Source organism: Erpetoichthys calabaricus, chromosome 14 (genome assembly GCF_900747795.2).
Source record: "Erpetoichthys calabaricus chromosome 14, fErpCal1.3, whole genome shotgun sequence".
Lineage (NCBI taxonomy): Eukaryota > Metazoa > Chordata > Cladistia > Polypteriformes > Polypteridae > Erpetoichthys > Erpetoichthys calabaricus.
Window position 1 is genome coordinate 101,739,585 of NC_041407.2, and position 25,332 is coordinate 101,764,916.

The window sequence follows — 25,332 nt, forward strand, 5'->3', positions numbered from 1 at the left end:
GCCCCTCTCCGACTAAAGCGGTCTCATTTGGTTTGTGGTGAACGGAACATAGACAGGGGGTTCTGGAGAGGAGGGTCTGTCAGATAGTCGAATCTCGGATTCAGGAGGAACAGTGTGGTTTTCGTCCTGGTTGCGGAACAGTGGACCAGCTCTACACCCTTAGCAGGGTCCTGGAGGGTGCATGGGAGTTCGCCCAACCAGTCTACATGTGTTTTGTGGACTTGGAAAAGGCGTTCAACCGTGTCCCTCGGGGAATCCTGTGGGAGGTACTCCGAGAGTATGGGGTACCGGACCCCCTGATAAGAGCTGTTCGGTCCCTGTACGATCGGTGTCGGAGCTTGGTCCGTATTGCCGGCAGTAAGTCGAACCCGTTTCCAGTGAGAGTTGGACTCCGCCAGGGCTGCCCTTTGTCACCGATTCTGTTCATAACTTTTATGGACAGAATTTCTAGGCGCAGCCAGGGTGTTGAGGGGGTCCGGTTTGGTGGGCTCAGGATTGGGTCACTGCTTTTTGCAGATGATGTTGTCCTGCTTGCTTCATCAGGCCGTGATCTTCAGCTCTCTGGATCGGTTCGCAGCTGAGTGTTGAGCGGCTGGGATGGGAATCAGCACCTCCAAATCCGAGACCATGGTCCTCAGTCGGAAAAGGGTGGAGTGCCCTCTCAGGGTTGGTAGCGAGATCCTGCCCCAAGTGGAGGAGTTCAAGAATCTCGGGGTCTTGTTCACGAGTGAGGGAAGAATGGAGCGTGAGATCGACAGGCGGATCGGTGCGGCATCCACAGTAATGCGGGCTCTGCATCGGTCTGTCGTGGTGAAAAAGGAGCTGAGCCGCAAGGCGAAGCTCTCAATTTATGGTATCCGTCAATAAGGGCGCGCACAAAAAGGCGACCTTCAAAATGGTGACCTCAATTGAGCGCCGAATAACTGCGCGCGTAACTAAAAGTGACAACTTTATGCCATAGCTCTGTTGAGTTTGCTGTTGTCCATTCTCCACGTCGACACAAGGTTACAATTTTTTTTTCTCCACCATCTCTACATGGGATACGTTAACAAAACAAACAAACATGGAGTGCCCTTTAAGGGGGTCTCAGAGCTGCAGAGACTTAGGCATACAGCCTGCCAACACAAAGTAAGAGATTGGCACAAAATGACAACTCCAGGATAAAAATAACATTTTATTAATCTTCAGAAACACAGGCCAATACAACGGGAGATGCCCACACCTGCGGCCCTAAAAAGGGGGTCTTTGATTTACATGTCCCTCCCACCAGCTGGATGCAGGATTTTCCATTGGTTCATTAGCCCACCTCCAATTCTAAGCCACTTTCAGCCAGGTGGGCCATTAAAGATGGTTAAAAAGACCCCACCCCAGCAAAAGAGATGGTTAAAGACCCCCCAGAATAAGATGGGGTCTTTAACCTGGTGGGCCATTAAAGATGGTTAAAGACCAAGACCCCCCCCCCCAGAATAAGATGGGGGTCTTTAACCTGGTGGGCCATTAAAGATGGTTAAAGACCCCCCCCCCCAGAATAAGATGGGGGTCTTTAACCTGGTGGGCCATTAAAGATGGTTAAAGACCAAGACCCCCCCCTGGTTAAAGACCCCCACCCAAGCATAAGAGGGATGCAAGTGGGGGGGGGGGGCGAGGGACAGAAGACCCCCCACCACCAAGTCCACTCCAGGCCTGATGCCCCATCTCTCACACAAAGACTTAATATTTAAATTTACATGAATATATAAAACATAAAATAGAAAAATAATTCATTTCTTTATTATTATTATTATTATTAATAAACAGAATAATTAAAATACATTTGCATAAAACACAATCAGACCTTTGAAGTTTTCTCTCCTTTTTCAGTACAAGGTGCTCAGAGTTTGCAGTTGCAGTGCCTCAACGTTTCTGATTTTGCTCCCCCAAACCTCCGCTATATGCAAAGCATGAGCAGCAGCAAAAACAGAGGACCCCCCCCAAACCCCCCCCCCCAAAAAAGAAAAATAAGTCACTCTGCACGAGTCTCTGGTGGCAAGCAAAGTGACCTGGTACCACAGCGGAGGGGCACAGTGGCACCGGCGTGTCACCACACGACCATGTCAGTCCAAACCGCTCGCGTGCCCTTTTGAAATGTGTGTCACACACCCAAGCTGTCATGTGACTTACTGTCCCTGGCATGACTGCCACTTCTTGTGATTATTAAAGTGCACAATAAAAACAAGGAGAGGAACCTTAAAAAAAGAAAAGACATGGGGCAACCTGGCGGCTCACAAATTCTCACATCCGAGGATCTGCAGGCTGGGCAGTCCAAAGCCGTCCTCTGCCATCCCAAAATTTGTCCCCTCACCAGCCCCCCCCCCCTCATATCCCCAGCTTTAAAAGACCAAAATGACCGTGCTGACACCGGGTTTGGGGGGGGGGGGGGGGGGGGGGGGGGGCGGGGGGGGGGGGGGTTGGCAGTCAAGTCCTAGTGAAAATTGTCACCTCACTGCCACACGACACAAAATCCCAAGTCAAGTGTAGGCGGGTGGGCCGCACCGGGTCAGCAGACGAGCTCCTGCTGGATCTCCGGCCGGGCGCCGAAGGGCTCCTCAAACGTGAAGCTCTTGCGCACCACCTCGAGGTCGCTCTGGCAGATGGTGTAGGACAGGACGAGCTCCTCGGCCGAGTCAGGGCTCTCGGGGTCCGACTCTGACTGCCCGACGTCCGACTCGCTTAGGGGTGTCAGGGCAGCAGGGTGGGGCGTCAGCCAGGGGTGCTGTAGGCAGTCTTCAGCTGTGGCCCTCCCCCTGGAAAAGGAAAAGTGGCACAGAATTAGGACAAGCAACAAATGGGGTGGGGGGGGGTCCTAACAAGATTAAATGTTCGCTAAAAGCAAGCAAGCTTGATGGAGTGCGTGGTGGTCTCCTCTCACAGCCAACTTTCTTCTGTCCCGAGTGCAAAGAGGCGAGTCGACATCCTGGCAGAGCCATTGGGCACCAGCTGGCACTTCAGTGATACCACCGAGCAAAAGGGCGATTTTCATCAAGTCAACATTAGTTAGCTGGCACCAGCCATGGAGGGCCCCCCCATTATGGAAATCAAATGCAAATCCACGAGGAGCAGACAGGCAGAGAACCGGTTTGGCATCGCGTGGAGCGCTCGGCCCGTTTGCATAGCCTTTAAAATTTGGCTGGCGGGGGGCACAATGCAAAAATTGGAAAGGAAGAGCCTCACGGCACGCAACAACAGAACTGCCGACCGCTCCCCTCGGGACGCGTCTGGGAATCTAAGGTCACAGACAGACAAAACCTCACTGGACATAAGCCGGTGGGCTTTGGGGGGCAGAGCCAAATTCGCCAGGAAAGCAAGAAAAAACAGAAGCGCCAAGAGAGACGTACCTGGGGCTTTTAACCAGGAGAGACTTGATGAAGTCCACGGCCAAGTTGGAGACCCCCTCAAAGACATCCTGCGAGTAGCTGACATTCACCTGGGAAATGTTCAGAAACGTCTCCTGCTTGTCGTCACCGAGAAATGGCGACTCTCCGGTCAGCATGACGTACGTGAGAACCCCGATACTCCTGGCAAAGGACCAAGCGAAAAGGAAAAAAAAAAAGTCACTATGCAGCCAGACGGACACAAGAGACCACCCTGTCCAGAGAGGACAGTGCAACAGATTAGCAAGGAGGAAGTGTGGACAGCGATGAAGAGGATGAAGAGGCCTGTTGGTCCAGATGACACACCTGTGGAGGTGTTTAGGAGAGATGGCAGTGGAGTATCTAACCTGATTGTTTAATGGACTCTTGGAAAGTGAGAGGATGAGGGGGAGTGGAGAGGAAGTGTACTGGTGCCGATATTTAAGAATAAGGGGGCTGTGCAGGACTGCAGTAACTACAGGGGGATAAAACTGATGAGCCACAGCGTGAAGTTATGGGAAAGAGTAGTGGAAGTTCAGTTAAGATGTGAGGTGAGGATTAGTGAGCAGCAGGATGGTTTCATTCTAAGAAAGAGCAACACAGATGTGATGTTTGCTCTGAGGATGTTGCTGGAGAAGTTTAGAGAAGGCCAGAAGGAGTTGCATTGCGTCTTTGTGGACCAGGAGAAAGAATACAATGGGGGGCCTCGAGAGGAGCTGTGGTATTGTATGAGGAAGTAAGGAGTGGCAGAGGAGTACGTAAGAGTGGTACAGGATATGTACGAGGGAATTGTAACTGTAGTGAGGTCTGCGATAGGAGTGATGGAGGTGGGATTACATCAGGGATCGGCTCTGAGCCCTTTCTTATCTCCAATGGTGATGGACAGGCTGACAGATCAGATTAGACAGGAGTCCCCATGGACTGTGATGTTTGCTGATGACATTGTGATCTGTAGTGAGAGTAGGGAGGAGGTTGAGGAGACCCTGGAGAGGTGGAGATCTGCTCTAGAGAGGAGAGGAATGAAGGTCAGTAGGACCACTAAGACAGAATACATGTGTGTGAATGAGACGGAGGTCAGTGGAATGGTGAGGATGCAGGGAGTAGAGTTGGCGAAGGTGGAGGAGTTTAAATACTTGGGATCAACAGTACAGAGTAATTGTGGAAGAGAAGTGAAAAAGGGAGTGCAGGCAGGGTGGAGTGGGTGGAGAAGAGTGTCAGGAGTGATTTGTGACAGACGGGTATCAGCAAGAGTGAAAGGGAAGGTCTACAGGACAGTAGTGAGACCAGCCACTGTATGTTATATGGGCTGGAGACGGTGGCACAGGAGACAGAGCTGGAGGTGGCAGAGTTAAAGATGTTAAGATTTGCATTGGGTGTGACGAGGATGGACAGGATTAGAAATGAGGACATTAGAGGGTCAGCTCAGGTGGGACGGCTGGGAAACAAAGTCAGAGAGGCGAGATTGCATTGGTTTGGACATGTGCAGAGGAGGAATGCTGGGTATATTGGGAGAAGGATGCTAAGGATAGAGCTGCCAGGGAAGAGGAAAAGAGGAAGGCCTAAGAAAAGGTTTATGGATGTGGTGAGAGAGGACATGCAGGTGATGGGGGTGACAGAGCAAGATGACGTGGACATAAAGATATGGAAGAAGATGATCCGCTGTGGCGACACCTAATGGGAGCAAGAAGATGAAGATGACGAAGACTAGGAGGAGAGTGCTGTAGTAAAAGGAGGTGAAGAGGAGGGGAAACATCATATGGTTTGTGATGTTGTGAAAGTAGACTGACATCTAGAGGAGGGAGGTATCTGGGTAACCTTGGAAAGTGACATTAGGAGGTGACATAATATTAAAAACACAAATTGGGGGTCACATTTAAACACGGCTATGATGTAGTAAAAGAGGTGGAAACATGAAGAGGGCATAGCTTTAGTAAAAGTGGGGGGGAGACACTTAGAAGAAAGAAGTCAAGTACCTTTGGTTAAACATGGAGACGACATTCAGAAGCCTTCAGTAGAAAGTGAGGGTGACATTTACACATGGGCTTTGGTTTAGTAAAAGGTGGCAGCAGTGACAGTAGAGGGCAGGGCAGAAATAAAAGGAGGCGGAGACACCAAGAGGGTGGTGCTTTAGTAAAATTAGACAGTGACATTTAGAAGGCGGTGGCACTTCAGTGAACAAGAGGGTGACATCATTAGTAAAAGGAAACAAAATGCCAAGTAGTAGTGGTAAAGATGGCGGAGCCAAGAAGAGGATGGTGTTTTAGTAAAAGGAGGAGACATTTACAAGAGAAGAAACTTAGTTAAAACAGAGGTGACATTTAAACATGGGTTTTGATTTAGCAAAAGGTAGCAACAGTGACTGAGAGGGTGGGGCTGGGGTAAAAGGAGGCGGAGACATTAGAGGGTGGGGCTGGAGTAAATAGAAAGAGACAGAAGAGGGTGGGGCTGGAGTAAAAGGAGGTGGAGACAGCAGAGGCGGCCTTTGGGGGTGGTGACTAGGGCAATCGCCCCAGGACCCGTGCCTGAGGGGGACCCCGCGATAGGAGATTCTTTTGTCACCATCAGCTCATCATACAAATATGCGGGGCCTCTGCAAGACATTCAAATCAGTTATAGACTGAAATACGGTACGTGGTGGATTTCTTCTAATTCCTGTGACCATTGCGAGCGCGGAAAGAAGCTTTTCAAAATTGAAACTTACCAAAAATTATCTACAATCAACAATGTCGCAAAACAGACTGTGCAGCTTAGCTATTTTGTCAATTGAAAAAGGAACTGGCCTCAACATTGGACTACCAAGGATCTTATCAACGATTTTGCTCAGCGAAAAGCCAGAAAAGTGGACTTCCGTCTGTGACTGTCAAAGCAGCTGTTTGGTAAGTGTTCGTTTTATTACAAGTGTTCTGGTTCTCCGTAATTAAATAAATTTTCCGACTCCAGTGGGTTCGGCAGAAATGACTGTTATCTAGTTTGTTAACTTTGCGTGCAAAATGTTTCTGAATCATTAATTAAGTTGGTTAAAGGCCACTAAACCAATACAAGAACAATTACAATACGTAATGTAATCAAACGGCCAATGGTACCTACATAAGGCACCATGTTTTCTAACAATAAATAAGGCGTACAGCATTAGAGGCGGACAAGCCCGTGAGCGTGGTGGTACGGTATATAGCCTACACTTATGGCTCTCGGCCCCGCATATGACACTCGCCCAAGGCCCCGCGTACTCCTAAGGCCGCCTCTGGAGACAGTAGAGGGTGGGGCTGGAGTAAAAGGAGGCGGAGTCCATAGACAGCAGGGCTGGAATAAAAAGTAGGAGGAGACAGTAGAGGGTGGGGCTGGAGTAAAAGGAGGCGGAGTCCATAGACAGCAGGGCTGGAATAAAAAGTAGGAGGAGACAGTAGAGGGTAGGGCTGGAGTAAGCAGTTGGGCATCACTTTAGTAAAACCAGGCAGTGACATTTAGAAGTGTGGTGCTTTAGATAAAGTAGTGGTAATATTAGAATTTGGGTTGTGGTTTAGTAAAATAAGGCAGTAGCAGTGCCACAAGTAGGGCAGAGCTTTAGTAAAAGAGGGTGGTGACAATTAGAAAAGGGAGGCACTTTAGTAAATGAGAGAGTGACATTAAGATGGTGGTGCTTCATCAAAATAAGCGAGTTCCTGAGGCTGGAGGTGAATTTCAGAGGAGTGAGGTACCACAGTGACCATTAAGAGGGTATAAAGTTTAGAAGAGGCAGCAGGACCTTAGTAAAGGGGTGTGTGGGGGGGCACAGTTAAAGCATGAGTGGGTAATGTGTTCTAGCAAAAGAAAGTAATGACTTTTAAAAGGTGGTGATGGGGGGGCTGAAGTATCCAAAGTTACAAGAAGATGACATCGTAGAGAATTCTGTTGTTTTAATAATAATAATAAAAAAAGGTAAAGGGGGACTTTTTAGAGGAGTGGGTGACAACAAAGTGCAGACGAGGGTCTTACTTGATGGTGAAAACAGAAGAGAGGAGCATCCTAATAAAAAATGGTGGTACTGGTAGCAATGCTTCAGAAGCAGTGGAGTCCAGAGAGGACATTAAAGGGACAAAAGTGACAGGAGAACAGCAAGGTTGAAGCCGTCACTTACCACATGTCCGTGGCTGTGCTGATCGGATCGTAACTCAGGATTTCAGGAGCTGGAAAGGAGAGATCACCACAACACAACATGAGACCAGGCAGCTGCTGCACTACAGACCACTGAAGCCAAACTGAAGAAGGGGCTGCCTCTTGGGACTGTCAATAGGTTGGGGGGGGGGGGGATGGGGGGGCTTTACTCACCTACATATTCTGGCGTTCCCAGGATCTCCCGCACTTCCTTCACATTGTCCACCTGTCTAGACAGGCCAAAGTCCACTATTCGGATATCCCCCAAGGGTCTGCTGCTCGTCAGAAGAATGTTCTGGGGCTGTAAGGAGACAAATAAAGAGGCACCCTGATCAGATGGTTCACGCAGATATAAGACTGGACCACTGAGCATTGGGCAGATATGTGTTTGTGTTTTGGGGGGGGGGTTGGGGGTTGGGGGCAATGGTGATGGCAGGATGACCTTCACAGGCTAAAAAGACCCACCGACTACACGCGCTCAGTCCTGGGTCAGCGCACGGAGGAACTGCAGACCAACGCTGGCCCATTAAAAGCTCGCGGAGCAGAACAGGCGAGTAGGGGGTCATCGCTAAGGGACCTGCCGTGAGGCCCAACTCCATGGTGAGGCATTTCTTTTGGCTTTCACAGCACAGCCACGCTTGGCCGAGTCCAGTTCATGAATTGCAAATGACGTTCAGGGCATCTTGTGACCGTTTATACATTTAAAAAAAAAAAAAAAAAAAAGCAGCTCGACAAACAAAAGTGGACCCCTGGAACCAAACTGAACTAAACGAATTTCAGAACCCCCCCCATTCATGGTCATCACTTTTGGGGGGTTTGACTGGCTTGGAACTATTAAGGGCAAGACAGGAATGAGTCGGGGACAGGGCATCAATCCATTAGGTGGCCACCTAGGGGGCCGTCATCCAAAGGGCACCATTTAAGAAAGTTTAGGGACATGGGCATCAAACTCTGGTGGTGCCGAGTAGGCACATGTGCTCTTTAAAGTGAGCAATTTATGCACAAGGGGGAGAACGATTGTGCTAGTGACTTTGCCAGCCCCCCCCCTTAAAAAAAAAAAAAGCCTAAGTCTAATATAGACAATGTCCATCCACCCCATCTAGGGCTCCAAAGGGGGCTTCGACTGGCACTGCTAACTGTACACAGGCTCACCAGGGGTCAACTTGAAAATCGACAATCAGCTGCATATTTTTGGGCTGTGCAGGGCAAAAGAATAAAAATAAAATCCCATAACAACAAGAAGAACACACAGAGTGACCAGGTGGGAGATCTGAACCTGATGTCCTCATGCATTAGAAAACCTGCAGCCACTGGAGCTCCCTAAAGACAGAAACTAAAGCAATCACAGCAGCTTTATTCTTTTAGTGACGGCGCCCCCTGGTGGGCTATTAGTAACTCAGGAGACGTTGGGTAGCCTCAGTTTCGGGAGTCAGCCAAAGGTGGACTAAGACAGAGCACCCCCTGCTGACTGATAACTCTGTTTGTATTTGCCACATCTTTTGGCACCCTTTGCACACCCAACCTACCTGGAAGGTGCTTTGGGGGGGGGGGGGGGGGGGGGGGGGGGGGGCCTCTTAATTGCCTCTCTCAAGATTTCTAATTTTTTTTTTCTCCCACCCCTACAAGAGCTTTTTTCTTGTTTATTTAGGGAGTCAAGGCTGGCTTTGGGGGAACCTGCTAAAGCCCCTTGAGATATTCCATGCGTCATTTTTGACTCTAGAAGAAATAAACTGGGTTGGCACGGTGGCACAGTGGGTAGTGCTGCTGCCTCGCAGTTAGGAGACCCCGGGTTTGCTTCCTGGGTCCTCCCTGCGTGGAGTTTGCATGTTCTCCCCATGTCTGTGTGGGTTTCCTCCAGGTACTCCGGTTTCCTCCCACAGTCCAAAGACATGTAGGTCAGGTGCATTGGCGATTCTAAATTGTCCCTTGTGTGTGCTTGGCGTGGGTGTGTGTGCCCTGCGGTGGGCTGGCTCCCTGCCCGGGGTTTGTTTCCTGCCTTGCGCCCTGTGTTGGTTGGGATTGGCTCCAGCAGACCCCCCTGTGACCCTGTAGTTAGGATGTAGCGGGTTGGATAATGGATGGATGGATGAAATAAAAGGTTAACATCCTGTGGATTTGGGGGGGCAGGGGTTAGGATTTTAAGTGGATACCAGACCAAGGCTTGGGGGTCTCATCGAATCGGATTGCCAAGGTGCTATTTAAAAAAAAAAAAAAAAAAAGGGGGGGGAGTGACCTGCTCTCCAGATACTTTAGATCAGGGGTCCCCAACTCTGGTTAGCAGCAAAAACGGGTCACTAATTAAGAAAAGAGTCAGAATGAAAACCTGCAGCCACTGCGGCCCTCCAGGACTGGAGTTCGGGACCCCCGCTTTAAAATTCCTTCTGACCAAGAAGTGACAAAACCACTTCACCTCTTAGGAAAGGCCACTGCCCACCAGTCACAATACCACCAAGAATGGTGCGGCACACCCTAAAGACCCCCCCCAAAAAGGAATGAACTTGGGCAGAACTGATCCGACAATCAAAAATGAGCAGCTCAGTGAAATTCAGAGCCTCCACCTCCATCATCCGCACCCACCTTGAGGTCCAGGTGAACCACGTTGCTCCGGTGCAGGAACGCCACCCCACTGAGGATCTGCCTGACCAATCGGATGACGTCCTTCTCTGTGAAGGCCTCGTCGTTGTCCGCAACGCACTGATTGAAAATCTCACCACCGGCAGCGCTAGAGAGAGAGAGAAAAAAAAAAAAAAGACCACCATGTTTGTTTGTCCTCATGTATGTAATGAAGTGTCGATGCGTCAAGCATTCCAAAGGCACTATATAAAGGCGCACACAATTTCCTCTTTGTGGACCACTACAGCAGTTAGCCTGGACAATTCTAGAGGCTTCTGAACAACTTTGGCCAGGTTAGGACATTCTGGGATGGATGTTTGCAGGGGTTTCTTCTACTCCCACCCTCCCCATCACGCTGACTGACCACCAGGGGTTAAGCTTACAAGACAACGGCTTGGCATGAAGAGACACAGTCTAACCGCTCCGCCTTGATCAGTACTCTAAAGACCCCCGACTTGGTCCAACATCCCCTCTGGAGGTCCCAGTCGTAATCCTGGTTAAGAGTTCCCAGAGTGTGTGGGTGGGGGTCTCTACCATACAGGAGCACTAAAAGGACATCCCTGTCATAGCCCTACAGCTATGACACTGTAAGGAGGTGGCACCTCCTGAGAGTCAAACGTGTCCCCCCCCCCCATTTTTTTTAAATTATTAAATATCTCACATTTGCTTGTCCTCTATGCCCACTGTAACTTCAACGTTTCTAACGCAGACTGTATAAAGTTGTCCTCCCTAAACAAATGACATTGATGTGACGGGTGACGATAAAAGCACATCTTAAATATGATGGCATCACCAACACCAACCCAAGCTTTCCCAAGTACTGGACGGGCCTGAACATGCTGAGGTACAGGTGGATGCCATCTTTTGTCATGAACACCCTTCACAATCAGCGATGCCCGGACAACTCAGGACATGGCATCTTATAAATAGGGGTGGATACCCCTATTTATTTAGATAAACTGCCCGCCCGGGCGTTTACCTTCAGTTTGTTTTAATGGAGCAGGCGACACCCCTCCCCCACCCCATGCACAGGGTGTGCCCCAGCATGGAGGTTGGTGGACATGCCATACAGACGAGGCCCAGCAGGCTGGGATTGAGAGTCAGCTACACTAAACCCTGTGCCACCGTGTTACCCTTAAAAAACAACAAAGCGATCAGACAATCGATGGAGCCTCAGGCGGACCAAAGGCTGCTCAAAAAGTCTCAGGCGCGGGCGGAGGACCACAAGGGGAACGTTTTCCCCCAAAAGGCGTTTTAGACCAACGAGGACACCATTCAGCTTGTCTGGGTAGCCAGCGTGCCACCACATCTCCCCCAAATTGTTTTTTAAAGCTTTTACAGGATTCTGCGTCAACCACACGACTCACAATAGGTCACCCAGTGCAGTGCAGTGCTCCGCTCATCTAAGCCCACCAGCACAACACCACCTTAGCCCATGAAATTTCACGGAGCCATGAAAACGCACACAAAAGAAGCGAAAACTGTCACCTGAAAAGTCAAAAAAAAAAAAAAATGACCAAAGACAAGGGACCAGGTGGCACTGTCACAGGTGAGCACAGAGACACTTTTTCCTTTTCAAGTCCCCTAGACAGTCGTCGAGATCTCCTTATAAGGTAATAATGCTGCTGCCTCTGTGCAGAGGTGTAGATATCGGAAGTCGTGGTGACACAGATGACGCCGTCAGCCTCTGGGGTCTGAGGCCGAGGAGGAGGAAATCAAACCTGGCATCCGTGACACCAGACGTGTTCTCATGCAGCCTGACGAGGAGCAGAGAAAGCCACACATCCTGCCCAAACTGTGACACTGGGGTTGTGAAAGGCTCATCAAGGGGGAGCAGAGGGGACACAGGACAGATGTTTGGTGCTCCTGACCCCACTAAGCAGCAAGAGACCCCCAAAAATCCCACAGAAATGTGTGGTCACAGCTGCCTGGGTGGCCATCGACGAGCACTACACCGACTAACCCGCTGCCTCGGCCCAAAACTTTCTGGTGCCGACTTCACTGTCACATCAGCCTCAAATTGCTAACTGGAGGGAGGGGGGGGGTTGTAAAGAGGAGCACATTAATAAATCCACCAAAAAAAGGGGGGTGCTCTTTTACCCCTTCCAGTGGTCCCAATGCCAATGTGTCACATAGTCCTTCGACAGCTGGCTCAAATCAAGGCAGAGGGATGGCAATGGGGACTACGGATGGGCAGCAGTTTCAACATTGTACCCTCATCCCACAGGACACTTACTACTCCAACACCAGGATGATTTCAGAGGTGGTCTCGAAGACCTCATGCAGGGCCACCACATATGGGTTGGACTTGGTCATTTCCAGGATGGCCACCTCATTGATGATGTCCATGCGGCAGTCGACACCCTTGCGTCGTTTGCGCAGAAACTTGGCCGCGTGTTCGTTCCCGGTGGTCTTGTCCACGCACTTCTTCACTACGGCGAACTTCCCCCTATAAAAAAGAAGAGAAAAAAAGAAAAAACAATCAAGGAGACCGTCATCACTTGGGCACAAGGGGGCATACAATATAAAATAGTTTTTGAGCCCTACCAGCACATGGCGATGTTCAGAGGGTAGAGTGTAGAAAGGTGGACAACACGTGGCACCATTTATGAGGGTCTGCCCAAGGCTGGCAACACAGTAGACCACGAGGTCAGCAGGTCATGCAATGCCAACCAAATGCCCAGTTACACTATGGCTAAGATTAGGCTTGTGGGAATCGTGATTGACGTCGCGGGTGTCATGTGACCTAACGACATACCGATTGCAGACCTCAGTTAGGACCACCTCAGGGCTGGCATCACATTACCCAACTTTATGTCACACTAGCGATTGTGTTCACTGGATCTCAACACGATGATGATGATGATGAAGGAGAAGGACGAGAAGTCAGACGCATATGAACAAATTTAGAATAGCACCAGGAAAGACACGGACCCCCAGTCCTCCAATAAAGGAGGGTCATACGGAACAAGATGAACGTCTCCATTTTGGCAAGACAGGGCTTGGCTTTTTCCCACATGACCTCCTTCTGCCTTCGTCTTCATCACAGTCGATGATCAACACACACACAACCTTTATGAATTTGGAACACTTGCGGTGTGTCCTGGGTGTACGCCTGGTTATCAAGAGGTGGGCTTATGAGGATGGAGCTTTTATTGCCCACCAGTAAGACGCTCGGGAGAAGACTCCACTTTGTCACTCACTTTACTTTTCCAAGGTGGACCCCCAGCTCAAAATGGTTCAACTTTCCAGAACATTACGGGGGTTGTGAGGTTTTGATGAAGTCCACCAGTGAGGTTGAGACCCCAGTAGCCAGCAAGGCAGCCATGGCACAAGTGCCCGATTGTCAGCGGATGCCACAGCGGTAGGTGGTTTTTCTTCCCATCACTTAACTCAGCCTTTGCAATTTGCTCGATGCTCAGCAGATGTGGCTGCACCTCTTTCTTTCTGCAATCTCACCTTCTCAGCACATGCAACCCAAGGTTGATGCCACCCAAATTTTTTTTTGCTTTGCCAGTGTGTATCCCCTGCGATGGGCTGGCGCCCTGCCCTGGGTTTGTTCCTTCCTTGCGCCCTGTGTTAGCTGGGATTGGCTCCAGCAGGCCCCCATGATCCTGTGTTAGGATATAGCGGGTCGGATAATGACTGACTGTGCGTATCCCACCATAAGCTTTCAATTGAGACGAAGATCAAAGTCCTCACCCCAGTAGCTTGCGAGTCCTCACATGACAAGCTGACTCAACCCCTTAGTATTGATGTACTTTATTAATCCCCGAGGGGGAAGTGGTCTTTTCGCAGGATTTTTTGGAGGTTGGAGTGCCGGGGCAGCCATTGTATTGTTGGGACAATGGAACACGCGGGTCAGTGGGTGGTTCAATGCTTGTACTGGCATCTTTGGAGGACCCTTCTCTAGGTAGATCGACGGTAGTTTGAAAGTGGTGATGACCCCGATTGTCATGGAGTCCAAGGAGGTCTCTTATTTGGACTGCAGTTGGGTTGATGCTGGCTATTCCTGGAAAGCGGCATTTCTCAACTGCTGCCGCTGGTGGGTCGCCAGTTGCTGCTGTTTAAAATGAAAGTGGGCTGTGAAGTCATGTGCTGCTCCACAAAGTGGCGCTCAAATCATGAAAGGGGACCCTACCCCCAGACCCCCCCCCACCAATGGGAGCGAGTAGGGCACAACACCAAAAGGATCGAGAAACACTGCATGGTCGGCCAGCGCAGGGGGCTCCAACTCCAAACTCTGTAGGGGTCACTTCCAGATAGCCTTACGTGGACAGGGTGGGCAGGTTGTGCTGTACCTCTACACACAGGCACCTAGCATCATTTACACTGGTTATTGTTTGATAGCTATGAAAATTAAGGAAGATTACCTTTTTTTGGTATGAAACCCCCTCTTTAATGTACATTTGTGATCGTGATGGGTCCTGTTTCCAACACGTACCATATGGCGATACTCAAGACCAACGGGGTACATGCAGGGTTAAAAAAAAAAAAACTGAAAAACCTGTTCAACAGAAGTGACACTTCAGGAACAGCCACACTTTTCACCAGCATACCCTTTAAAATGGCAACGTCCCCCGTCCCCCCCACCCCAGCACAAGCAGGCTGTGGTTATCATGTCAAGTTCAGTTAAACAAAACCCAGGCATAGAATTGGGGGGGTTAGAAAAAAAAAAGAAAAAAGGAGGAGTCAGAGGATCAAATACCAGTGGTTGTCCAGGAAGCGTTTTGATTGGTCACCCAATAAAGGCCCCCCCACCCCCCCTTTAAATATCTGAAGCCAAAGTTGACAAATAAGGAAAAAAAACAAAACTCTTGATGGGTGAGCGGTCAGATCTGACGGAGTATCACAGGGTGTCGCGGGCACGCGCACACACACGCGCAGACGCAAGAGAGCGCGCGCACACATACACACACGCGCAGACGCAAGAGAGCGCGCGCACACATACACACACGCGCAGACGCAAGAGAGCGCGCGCGCACAGACACACACGCGCACACACACACACACACAGCGGATCAGCTGCCACACACCACAAGCCACAATGGAAACTGCAGAGCAGATGGCAGGCTGCTGGATGGAGTTTAAGTAAAAGTGTGGTGGCGACTCCAGCCGAGTAAACAGCCGTCTGCAGCACTTCCAGTGCGCCAAAACAGTCAAACCCACCCAAATGTCGGCTTGCGGGCGATTTAAAGGCTGCCGTTAAAAAAAGGCACTCTGCTTGCCAGGTACAACGCACAGGCCCCTCGTTTTCAGATAACTCCTGCCATGTCAAGTTAAGCCGAGCCGAGTCAGCCCAGGCAGTCTTAGCACATGCTGGGTAGGAGGCGTCTGACTGGGATCATGCAGGCCGTCTGCCTCATAGGAGCAACAACATGGGGGGAGTTTGGGGGGGGGGGGGGCAAGTAGGCGTTTGCGTTTTACTTGGAATCCTCTACTTGCTGGACCTGGGGAGCACAGACACTTTCTGTTAGACCCTTTAGGCGTTTGGATAGGGGATGCAGTACACACATGTCCACTGGGGGGCACTGGTGATGGAGCTTCTGCACACTAAAAGCAATCAGGCGAAGGCAAAAAATAAAAATATGTAAAACCATCCTAGTGCTGCACATGGAGGAGGGCTGTGGACCTGCATCAGGGGGTCCAGGATGAAATCTTAATATCACAGCCGCTTTACCTGCCTATGCATCTCACAAAAAAAGAAAAAAGGGTACCTATCTCACAAAACAGAGGTATAAGACCACCTTAAAACATCTGGTGCTCACACACAGAACCACACACTCCACAAACCTTGACAACCAAAGCCAGGATGTGGCTCGTTTATATATAAACACACACACATTAACATTCATGCAAAACGCACCTTGTGACCCGTACAGGACACCTCAGGACCCCAGACAGTTTATTTGAACCCTGTGGCTATTTGTAGTGAGCAACCCCCCCCCCCCCCCCAATTTCTCCTCTCACGTCTCCAGTTTGCCCAAGTAGGACAGAGTGGCTATGTTTATGTCAGACCCGGAGGACAATTGGCACCAGAAAGTTCTTCTGGGTCAGGAGGAAAAAAAAAAAAAAACTGCCATTAAGTAAAGTTAAGTAAAGGAGTCCTGGTGGCACCCAAACAGAGCTGTCCCCATAAATTGGGATGGCCGCAAGGGACCCTAAGTGGAGCCACACTAGAGGAGTACTGTAAATGATCGGATACTGGGAGAAAAAAAAAAAAAAAAAAAAAATCTCTTCATGGACGGCTGTCTCCCTCTGTCCATCCATTAAGGGTTTCTCCTAAATAGGAAAGGGAATAGGAACCACATCAGACAGGATAGGCAGTCTGTCTGAGCAGCCAGTCAGTGATGGCCTCCCAGCCAGGTAAGGAGACGCCACCCCATGTCAGGGTCAGTCCAAGTAAGGAGATACCACCCATTGCCAGGTCAGTCCAGGTAAGGAGACGCCACCCCATGCCAGGATCAGTCCAGGTAAGGAGACGCCACCTATGAAAGCGTCAGTCCAGGTAAGGAGACACCACCCCATGCCAGTCCATCTATTAATTCCATCACAGCTTTCACACACACTCACACATGTATAAAAATGTAAACCCATCTATCTATATGTCTATCATTGTCAGTGTGTTCGTGTGCACACACACACACACTCTTCGTTACACACACTTGTACATAAAGCTTTACAAATACCCAGCTAGATGTGCCCTATCACAGGTGGGCAGACAGACAGCCCCCCCCCCCCCCCCATATACATATACATATACATATACATACACACACACACACACACACACATAAGGCTTTACAAAGAGGTTTTACACAAGTGCACTCACACAGCGTCACAAATTCCATAAATCCATCAGTTTTTGTTTTTTCTCATTCCACAGTGATGGGACGTCCGGACAAGTTGAGTCCCACTGAAGAGCACAAAGGCCTCGGCGGAAGAATCTCTCCGGCTGGGTGTCTGCGGCGCTGAACCAAACTGACATTTCATTTCATTCCATTCAGCCGAGTGGAGTGGATGTTCGTGTGGAACTCCTCGCCGAGCGCTGGCACAGGTAGACACAAACATAACAAACGGCGAATTCCACAAGGAGAGCACACCGAGGACCGGAGGAGGGTCAACAGATGGGAACACAAACTTCTTCTGATTATCTTCTGAAAACTTGTGAACAGAATGGGGCCCCCCCCTCTTTAAAAGTCTACAACAAGGGAGTGCCCTGTGAGGAGAGATTCGAGGGGTCCTTGGCCAACCTGAACCAGTGAGCATAAGGGGGCACTCGAGACAAAATGAGACATCGTGGCATCCATCAAATCTCTGAGATGAGACGCCAATCAAAAAGGGGGCAACGCATCATCAGATGGAGGGGGGGGGGGGCACTAGTGAAGCTACTTGGATCTGCTTGGCTGTGCCTTACTCTTGCAGAGGTCAAAGAAAAGACAAGCAGTTCAGACCCCCCAACCCCCCCCCCCATTTCAACCCATTGTCCAAACTTCAGCCCCCTGACAGTCACACAATGGGCACTTCTAGCCTGCCATAAATCTTTACAAAAAAATGCTCCGGACCACCCAAATCTAACAGTGTGCCACCAGCTTCCCCAGTTCCTTGGTCCTGCACCTCAAATTTTGCTTTATGCCAAGTAAACCGGCTTTGTTTTTGTTTGGGGGGGGGGTTGTGCTCCTGGCACCCAGACCAGCACTGCAGCATCAGTCCAAAGTGGAGCTCAGCTCATAGCAGCCGCCCTCATGTGGATGATTAGCCCCCTACCCCCCCCACCGCCATTAATAGTTACTTATTACGCCTATGTGACAAATGTCATCCGGCCCTTCAAGAATTCCCATATTTTCAATGGTCAGCGGTGTCCAAGGACCACTCCTGCCCCCATCCTGCTGCACACAGTGTAAACAAAACAACACCCCCCCCCCCCACTTCAGACATAATGAGCCCAAAAAAAGGAAATGGAGGGCTTGAGCACAAATGGGAACCAGAGGAGCCTGCGGCACCGTGCCTGGGCTCAGGGTTATGTGACAGGATCCTCCGCTGCCCTAAGCGGTTTTCCAATACCGGCAGTAGGCAGCGTGCAGACCCTGTTATGTGGGACAGTAGTGACTGAGGCGCAGTTTGAACCCGGTGACCCGATATGAACTGGGCACTCGCCGTTTAAAAGAGGACTTGTCGGGCCCAGGGGCTCCACCGCAATGTCACATCCAACCCAACCTCCAACTGGCACACCGTTACAAGTACAGCTTCTACTCCCCACAGTACGGTGACAGCAAAGGGACGCTTCACGTGACGGGTTGATGCACCCATCGCCACCCATTAAACCACAAAATCTCCTCCCCGCCCGGGGCTGTACGGCAGCAGACACTGCGACTCACGTCTTGAGGATCTGGTGGTACAAGATCAGCAGTTTGGATTGGAGGGTGCAGCAGCGGAAGAAGCCGGTGGGATGCCACATGAGCAGACGGGGACACATGGAGTGCCCAAGAAGAAGAACAAGAAAACTAAAGGGCAGAGCCGCTCTGGTGTACTTGTTACACGACGGACCTGAGGGCAAAGCGGGATGATCAGCCTCAAATGACGGTCACTTTGGTGACCACGAGCAGAACACGGCAAACTTCAAAACGCATCCCAGGGGACACACGCTTGAAAGGTGCTATATATCAAGTCAGAGGTGACGACTGAGAGCAACACAACGCCTCGATGAAACGAATGCAAGGAGGCATTTGTGCACAAGCGGGGGTGTGGGAAAAGGTGGCAGCAGGCATGCATGACCTTGACACTTTGGCACAAAGGTTCCCCCCGCCAGTTCCCTCTTCCTTCATGCCCCTTCCACCAACGGCTGGCTGCCAGGATTTGGCAAAACAGACAAAGTTAAGCACCCCCTAGTGGGCGTTTGCCCTTTGCTGAAATACCAGAGGAATCCTTACTGGCTTCAAAAACCTGGAATGCCAGTTGGGGTCAAATGAATTGCTAAAAATCGCCACCCTCGGGCACCATCATTAAACAAGTACCACCCAATGTTTGTGGCAAGAGGATCGGACATTTAGTGGGAATACAAGTAAGGGAGGTGATGGCCGCCACCGTGGCACACTGGCGTGCCCAGCTGGTTCAAAACTGCAGAACAGAATCAGCCGCCATCCACTCAAGTCAAGCACTTTGGGCACACGTGTACATTTGTTATGCCATTTGAATTGTGACAATGTTAAATCTGGGTGACTTTCATCAGCATCAAGGGAAATCAAAATATTTTTCTTGGTGGGTAACGAAATCCTCACGAGGTCATCGTGCGTCTCCAGCACAGGAGGGAATGAAACGCTGGAAACGTTAAACTTACTCAACATCGGCTCCTTGGAGAGGAAACAGTCGTCGGCTCTGGATTGGTTTCTTCTGCAAGAAGTTATTTTGGTATTTAGTTCAGTTTAAAAAAAGTTCAGCCAGTGTTATTTCGGCTCGCTGGCGTGTAAAGGAGCATGAACACTCAAGCGTAGCCCCTCAGTTACACCACCAGCTCTGTCAGATGTGGTGTGCCAATGTTTATATTTTACATTGCGCGATTGGCACAGGAGAATCGATACCAGACCCAAGCCTGAAAGGCCGGGCACACAGTACAAGACCAGCTACCATCCCAGATGTGCATGGACACATGCCAACACCAGTGAATTACATCAGAAAAACGGATTTTTTTTTTTTTTTTTTTTTTATATAAAAGTCTGCCCTTAAGGTGAGCATCAACTTTGGGACATCATGCCAGTCTACTACAAAACACACAAACGGCTCCATAAATCCACTTTATGGCAGTGTTCTTGGGAGAAGGACTTCCTGGAGACACACTAAGGAACTGAAAGGCGAACATGGGTGGCACACTCTGAATAGGCACATGTGCCCAGGGCAGATCATTCCCCACACCACCTTCAAAATTAAACACACACACACACAAATGCACTCATCCTCCTTAATAAAAAGACAAGTGTCTGTTCAGTTGCACAGTCTGTGATTCCAACCGATGGCATATCACAAACATGAACACTATTTTCACAAATCCCGTCGCAAATAACTCCAACAGATGGCGCATCACAAACACCCTCCTTAATAAATGGACAAGTGTCTGTTCAGGTGCAGGGTCCAAAAGATGACATATCAAACATTAACACTGCTTTTACGTATCCCATACCAAATGGCAGAGACATATGCATTATATTTGGCATTCTAACAGATGGTACGTATCTATCTATCTATGTGTTTAGACATTTATTTAGTTAAATAGCTTCTGTAAAAAGCCAAAATTTCTCCCTGGGGACAAATAAAATTCTACATATCACAAACATCAACACTGCTTTGATGAACCCACCCCCCCCCCCCCCCCCAGGAATGGGCATTGCAGCAGATGACGCATCACAAATACTTGTGGTAATGTATTGTATTACTACGAAGGCTTGTGATGCACCATCTGTTGGAATAACAAAAGCAATGCATTTTATTATATTACAAAATACATTCCAATAGATGGTGTGCTGCACATGTTAACACAGAGGTCTACGTTGATTAGTTAGATTTCAACCCGGATAGCAGATCTAGTATACTATTCATAAAATGCTAACGTCTGTCGGTCGGTTACACAATTACACTTGCAAACTAACGGGCCAGAACATTGAAGCTTATCACCCAGTATGTTCTGCAAATTAAAAAAAGAAAATTAGATGATAGCAGAAACCTGGTGGGATCTTTACTGGTGAACAAAATCATTTTCAAGAGTAATTTGAAGCACAGTCCCCGCAAGCCCATCTACGGAAAATCCCCAAGGACACACACATATATTCAGAATTTGTTTGTCAACAATGGGCAGAGAGTTTATGGCCGTTTATTTCTGGCCGTCTGTAGCATCTTATTTTGGGACTGTAGGTCTGCGTGCTGGGGCCATCCACTCCGCTCTGTGAGTATTTTATTATTTGTTCTGTACATGCAAATTGATCTGGGACAGTGCCAGGATGCCAAGAGTGAGTAAATGGCACACACAACTCTCCCAATTCAGGCCAGTACATTAAACTCCATGTCTACAATTCCCCCACATTATTTGGGTGTAAAACGACATTTCTAAAAAGCCGTGGCACTAATCTGTATGTTTTCATGTCCATGACGATTGGTGATAGACAGTAATGGCTTGTACAACAAAAACGCATCCAATGCTACCCCAGGACCACCGTAAGGCCACAGAGTGCCCTCCTGAGATCTATGGGTACCACAGGTAAAGAGAGAGAGAGAGAGAGAGAGAGAGAGAGAGTCGAGTGCAACTTATTGAGGAAGCGGAGGCGAAGGAGAGGAAGATGGCATTGTGAGAAATACAAAGAAATGCGGTTTCCTGCTAGCAACTCTCAAAGCTACCTCAAGAAAATGCACCTTGTGCATGTCACACTGCCAGTCCTTTTAACAAAAAAAACATCAATTTAAAAAAGAAAAAAAAAAACTCTATTAAATAGGCAAATGGCAGCTAACTTGTACCATCAACACTGGGAAATCAAGATAGGGTCCCATGCCTGGATATCACTCTGCGCCCATGAGAACTCTGATCATGCTCACGGATCACCGATTTTTAATATGATTTATTTATTTTACCCAAATCAGTAGGGAGACATTTGCAAAGCACACCTCCAAATGAAAGGCAGCTGGGTGCACAACAATCTGTCCAAACGTTGCCCTGTAAACCTCCCAACAATGTAACTGGAGACCCCCTTAAGCACGGCAGCTCAAACTGTGAAGGTTGGAGGCTTGTACACTTAAGACATGAAGAAGGTGGAGGACTTCACTATCCAGCATGACCACCAGCCAGATGATCTCATGGACATGTGCCTCACAAGAATCTTCATGCCAAGTTCCCATGACAAAAAAAAAAACCACAGCATACCAATTGTCAAACTGTCATCAGTACACCCTCGGATTGTGTGTTAACATTTCGTGATGGATCTCCAGCAGGCCAGGGTTGATTCCTGCCTTGCACCTGTTGCCGTTAGAACTGGACCCCTTCTACTAGAAATTCTTGAGTGCATAAACATGCAGCTCAAGAGGCGATTAAAAATTATACATAAAAGATATAACGTACATTTTACAACTTTTGTTACTGCCAGAATGCTAATAACAAAATGACATCTCTACAATTTCGGACTCTACATTTAACTCCGGTTATTTCGATGCATGCTTACATTTCTAAAAGCCACGGCACAACTCGGTTGTGCTAATCTGTTTAAGTGTTCATGTCCTGCATAAATGGTGACGGTAATGGTGTACTTTTTATACAATGCAAGGCTCGACCGGCAAATAAACACACACAGAATTCCAAAAGTCGTCTCACCGACCAAACTACATTTTTGGGGATCCCCACCACTTTCTTCCCAACTCGGCGCATGCGTGTTACTGCATGCACGACCCAATTCGGCGGAACGGTTCGACATTCCACTTCCACGTACCTTCCCAATTCTTTGCCTGCGACTTCGTAATTGCCGTTGAGGGGTTCCGTTCGGATTCGAGTTTGGATGTCTGACAGCATCCCGTTGCGGTGCATCACTGCGGATTCTGGCATTCGAGCTCTTTTGCGTTGTAAGCCTTTTAACCAGTGAACCAGCTGAGCTTTGCCGGACTCTTTCCGATATTTAAAGCGCTCTGGATTGCGCTACTGGTAGGAATGGAGATGTGAGGATGGCGTACAAAAAAAAACCTGGTGGACCGAAGGAAAAGTCCAGCAACTTGACAAAGATGTTATCCTCTTTGAAACTGATTCGGACGCCTTCCGCCGCGCGCAGATTTCCACGAAGAAGCTTCTCGCCGTCGTGTTGGTCTAGCAAAGTTGGGAGAAAGCACTCGTTCACTTCGACGACCCAAATGCAAACACGCTTATTGTGTATTTCCAACTCAGGTCCGGTAGAAGTATTATAAATTATACTAATTAATAAAACGGGGACGCCGGTATCCGGTCGACAACCTCTACGTCCGCACCGCTGGAGCCGCAGCACTCTGCTCCCCACTACACCGACTTCAGCACGCAAGCCAAATGTGAAGCACGACGGCTAACTTCTATGCTACCTTTAAAGACGCACCGCCTCCTACGTGACGTCACACGGAAGGATCCAATCAGACAAAGCAAGGGGCTGGTGCTTAATGCGAGTCTGCGGGCGCGCTTGTTTGGCGCTGTTATTGCGCTCCTCCGCAGGACAGACCGTCAAACTTGACTCTTCCTGCTTGGCTGTCGTTTTACTGCCGTCTGCTGTTGTGAGACGAGTTTGCGGGGTAGGCTCTGCTTCGCTATTGTCACCCGCCCCAAACAACCCCAACTCGCAGTCACCGCCAGTAGTTTACAGCGTCGACATCAACAGGAAAGCGCCAGAAGCGAATCATTGATTGCTATCCCGCAAATCAGTTTCTCAAGTAAGGGTAACACAAATGGCGGGCGGGGTAAGCTGGAAAATTAATAATAAAAAAGACACATCACCAGTTCACATCGCCACTGCAGATAACAAACTCCTCAGTCCACCCAGGATGTGTGTCGCCATTTATAGGCTAACTTTACCAGTACATAGAGTAAACATCCGTCAGGGACACTTGTGCGCAACAATCTTCTCCATTCCTCCAACATTTAAAAGATAGATCGAAATGATGAGGGAAGACACCATCGAAGAAGACGAGCAGTTTCGTTACCTGCCAGGGTTTAGACAGCTCAAACAGAAGCATCAAGGAAGCTCACAAAGGTCTGATTGATTTGGAGAAGATCGTGTCATGTCAAGAGGTCTGTATAGGTGCATGCGCGAGAAAGAAGCACCAGAGAAGTATGTGAGGGTTGTCCATTACAGATATATGCATGAGGGACTGAGGACTCAGGGATAAAAGCAGGGCTGGGGTAACAGACAACATCCCGGTTAGAGAATGTTTGAACCAGGGATCTTCTTTAAGTCCTTATCTCTGTGATCTGCTTATGGATGTGTTGACTTGTGGGGTAAAAGACCAATCCCCCTGCTGCAGGCCATTTACTGGTGACACTGTATTGTTCAACACCAGAAAACAGGAAGTGGAGAGGAAGTTGGAATGATGGAAAAGGGCCTTGGAAGACAGAGGACTGAAGACAGAATATATGAGTTTCAGTATGGATCAGGAGTCAGAAGTTAGCCTCCACCAAGAGTTATTGAAAAGAGTCAGGTCAGCTTAGGTTGGGGGGCATGCACTGGTACAGCGTGTTGCCGTACCCACCACACAACAAAAAAAGCTTGGGATCCTGGTTGGCAACCCCTAGGCAGACACATGGTCCAGTCCCACCCTCTGGAAATGACCATCTATCTGCTGCAGCCAGGTGTTACGTGAAAATCCCCTTGGCCTGGTCCAGCCAACTGAGTTCTCAACAATGAGGATCCTGTGAGCCTGAAAAGAGTGGGAAAGCTTAAATACTGAGGATCAGTGGTAAAATAGAGATCTCAGACAATTGGACAGAGGAATAACCCACAGAACACAGTGTGGGTGGAACAAGTGAAAGAAGGTATCAGGAGTGTCATGTGAAGGTTAAAGGATGTATGGGATTGAAATATGATCAGTAAAAAGGGTGCAAGAGCAGAAATTGGATGTGGCAGAAATGAGAATGTTGAGATGGATGTGCAGAGTTACAAGAAAGGACAGAAAAAGAAACGAGACCATCAGAGGTACAACAAAAGATGGAGTGATACATAAGAAAGTACAGGAAAGTAGGTTGAAGTGGTATGGACGTGTGATGAGGAGAGACAATAAATATGTGGGCAAAACAGACCATAGTGTCAGACCTTTCATATCTATCTATCTATCTATCTATCTATCTATCTATCTATCTATCTATCTATCTATCTATCTATCTATTATATAGTGCCTTTCCTATCTATCTATCTATCTATCTATCTATCTATCTATCTATCTATCTATCTATCTATCTATCTATCTATTATATAGTGCCTTTCATATCTATCTATCTATCTATCTATCTATCTATCTATCTATCTATCTATCTATCTATCTATCTATTATGTAGTGCCTTTCACATCTATCTATCTATCTATCTATCTATCTATCTATCTATCTATCTATCTATCTATCTATTATATAGTGCCTTTCATATCTATCTATCTATCTATCTATCTATCTATCTATCTATCTATCTATCTAAAAGAGTGATGGGAATGAAAGTATAGATGAA

The 25,332-nt window shown here is 48.6% G+C and overlaps 1 protein-coding gene across 1 annotated transcript; it reads right to left on the minus strand.

Annotated features, from left to right (window-relative positions):
• Positions 1 to 1,154: 1,154 nt before the first annotated feature.
• Positions 1,155 to 23,176, minus strand: stk17al (serine/threonine kinase 17a like). Its single transcript, XM_028819159.2, has 7 exons — positions 22,595 to 23,176; positions 12,370 to 12,582; positions 10,098 to 10,242; positions 7,695 to 7,821; positions 7,504 to 7,552; positions 3,375 to 3,554; positions 1,155 to 2,783 (listed from the first exon to the last, which is right to left on the minus strand). Exons 1-7 carry the CDS (start codon positions 22,705 to 22,707, stop codon positions 2,537 to 2,539), a joined length of 1,074 nt encoding a protein of 357 aa, XP_028674992.1. The 5' UTR covers positions 22,708 to 23,176; the 3' UTR covers positions 1,155 to 2,536.
• Positions 23,177 to 25,332: the final 2,156 nt, after the last annotated feature.

Excerpts from the sequence above, each read along its gene's own strand:
- stk17al (XM_028819159.2), bottom strand. The coding sequence starts at position 22,707 with ATGCCAGAATCCGCAGTGATGCACCGCAACGGGATGCTGTCAGACATC. Across the intron at positions 7,822-10,097 it reads TGGTTCACCTGGACCTCAAG|CCCCAGAACATTCTTCTGAC; the intron begins GTGGGTGCGGAT and ends GTCTCCTTACAG. Across the intron at positions 3,555-7,503 it reads AGCACAGCCACGGACATGTG|GAGTATCGGGGTTCTCACGT; the intron begins GTAAGTGACGGC and ends GTCCTTTGCCAG.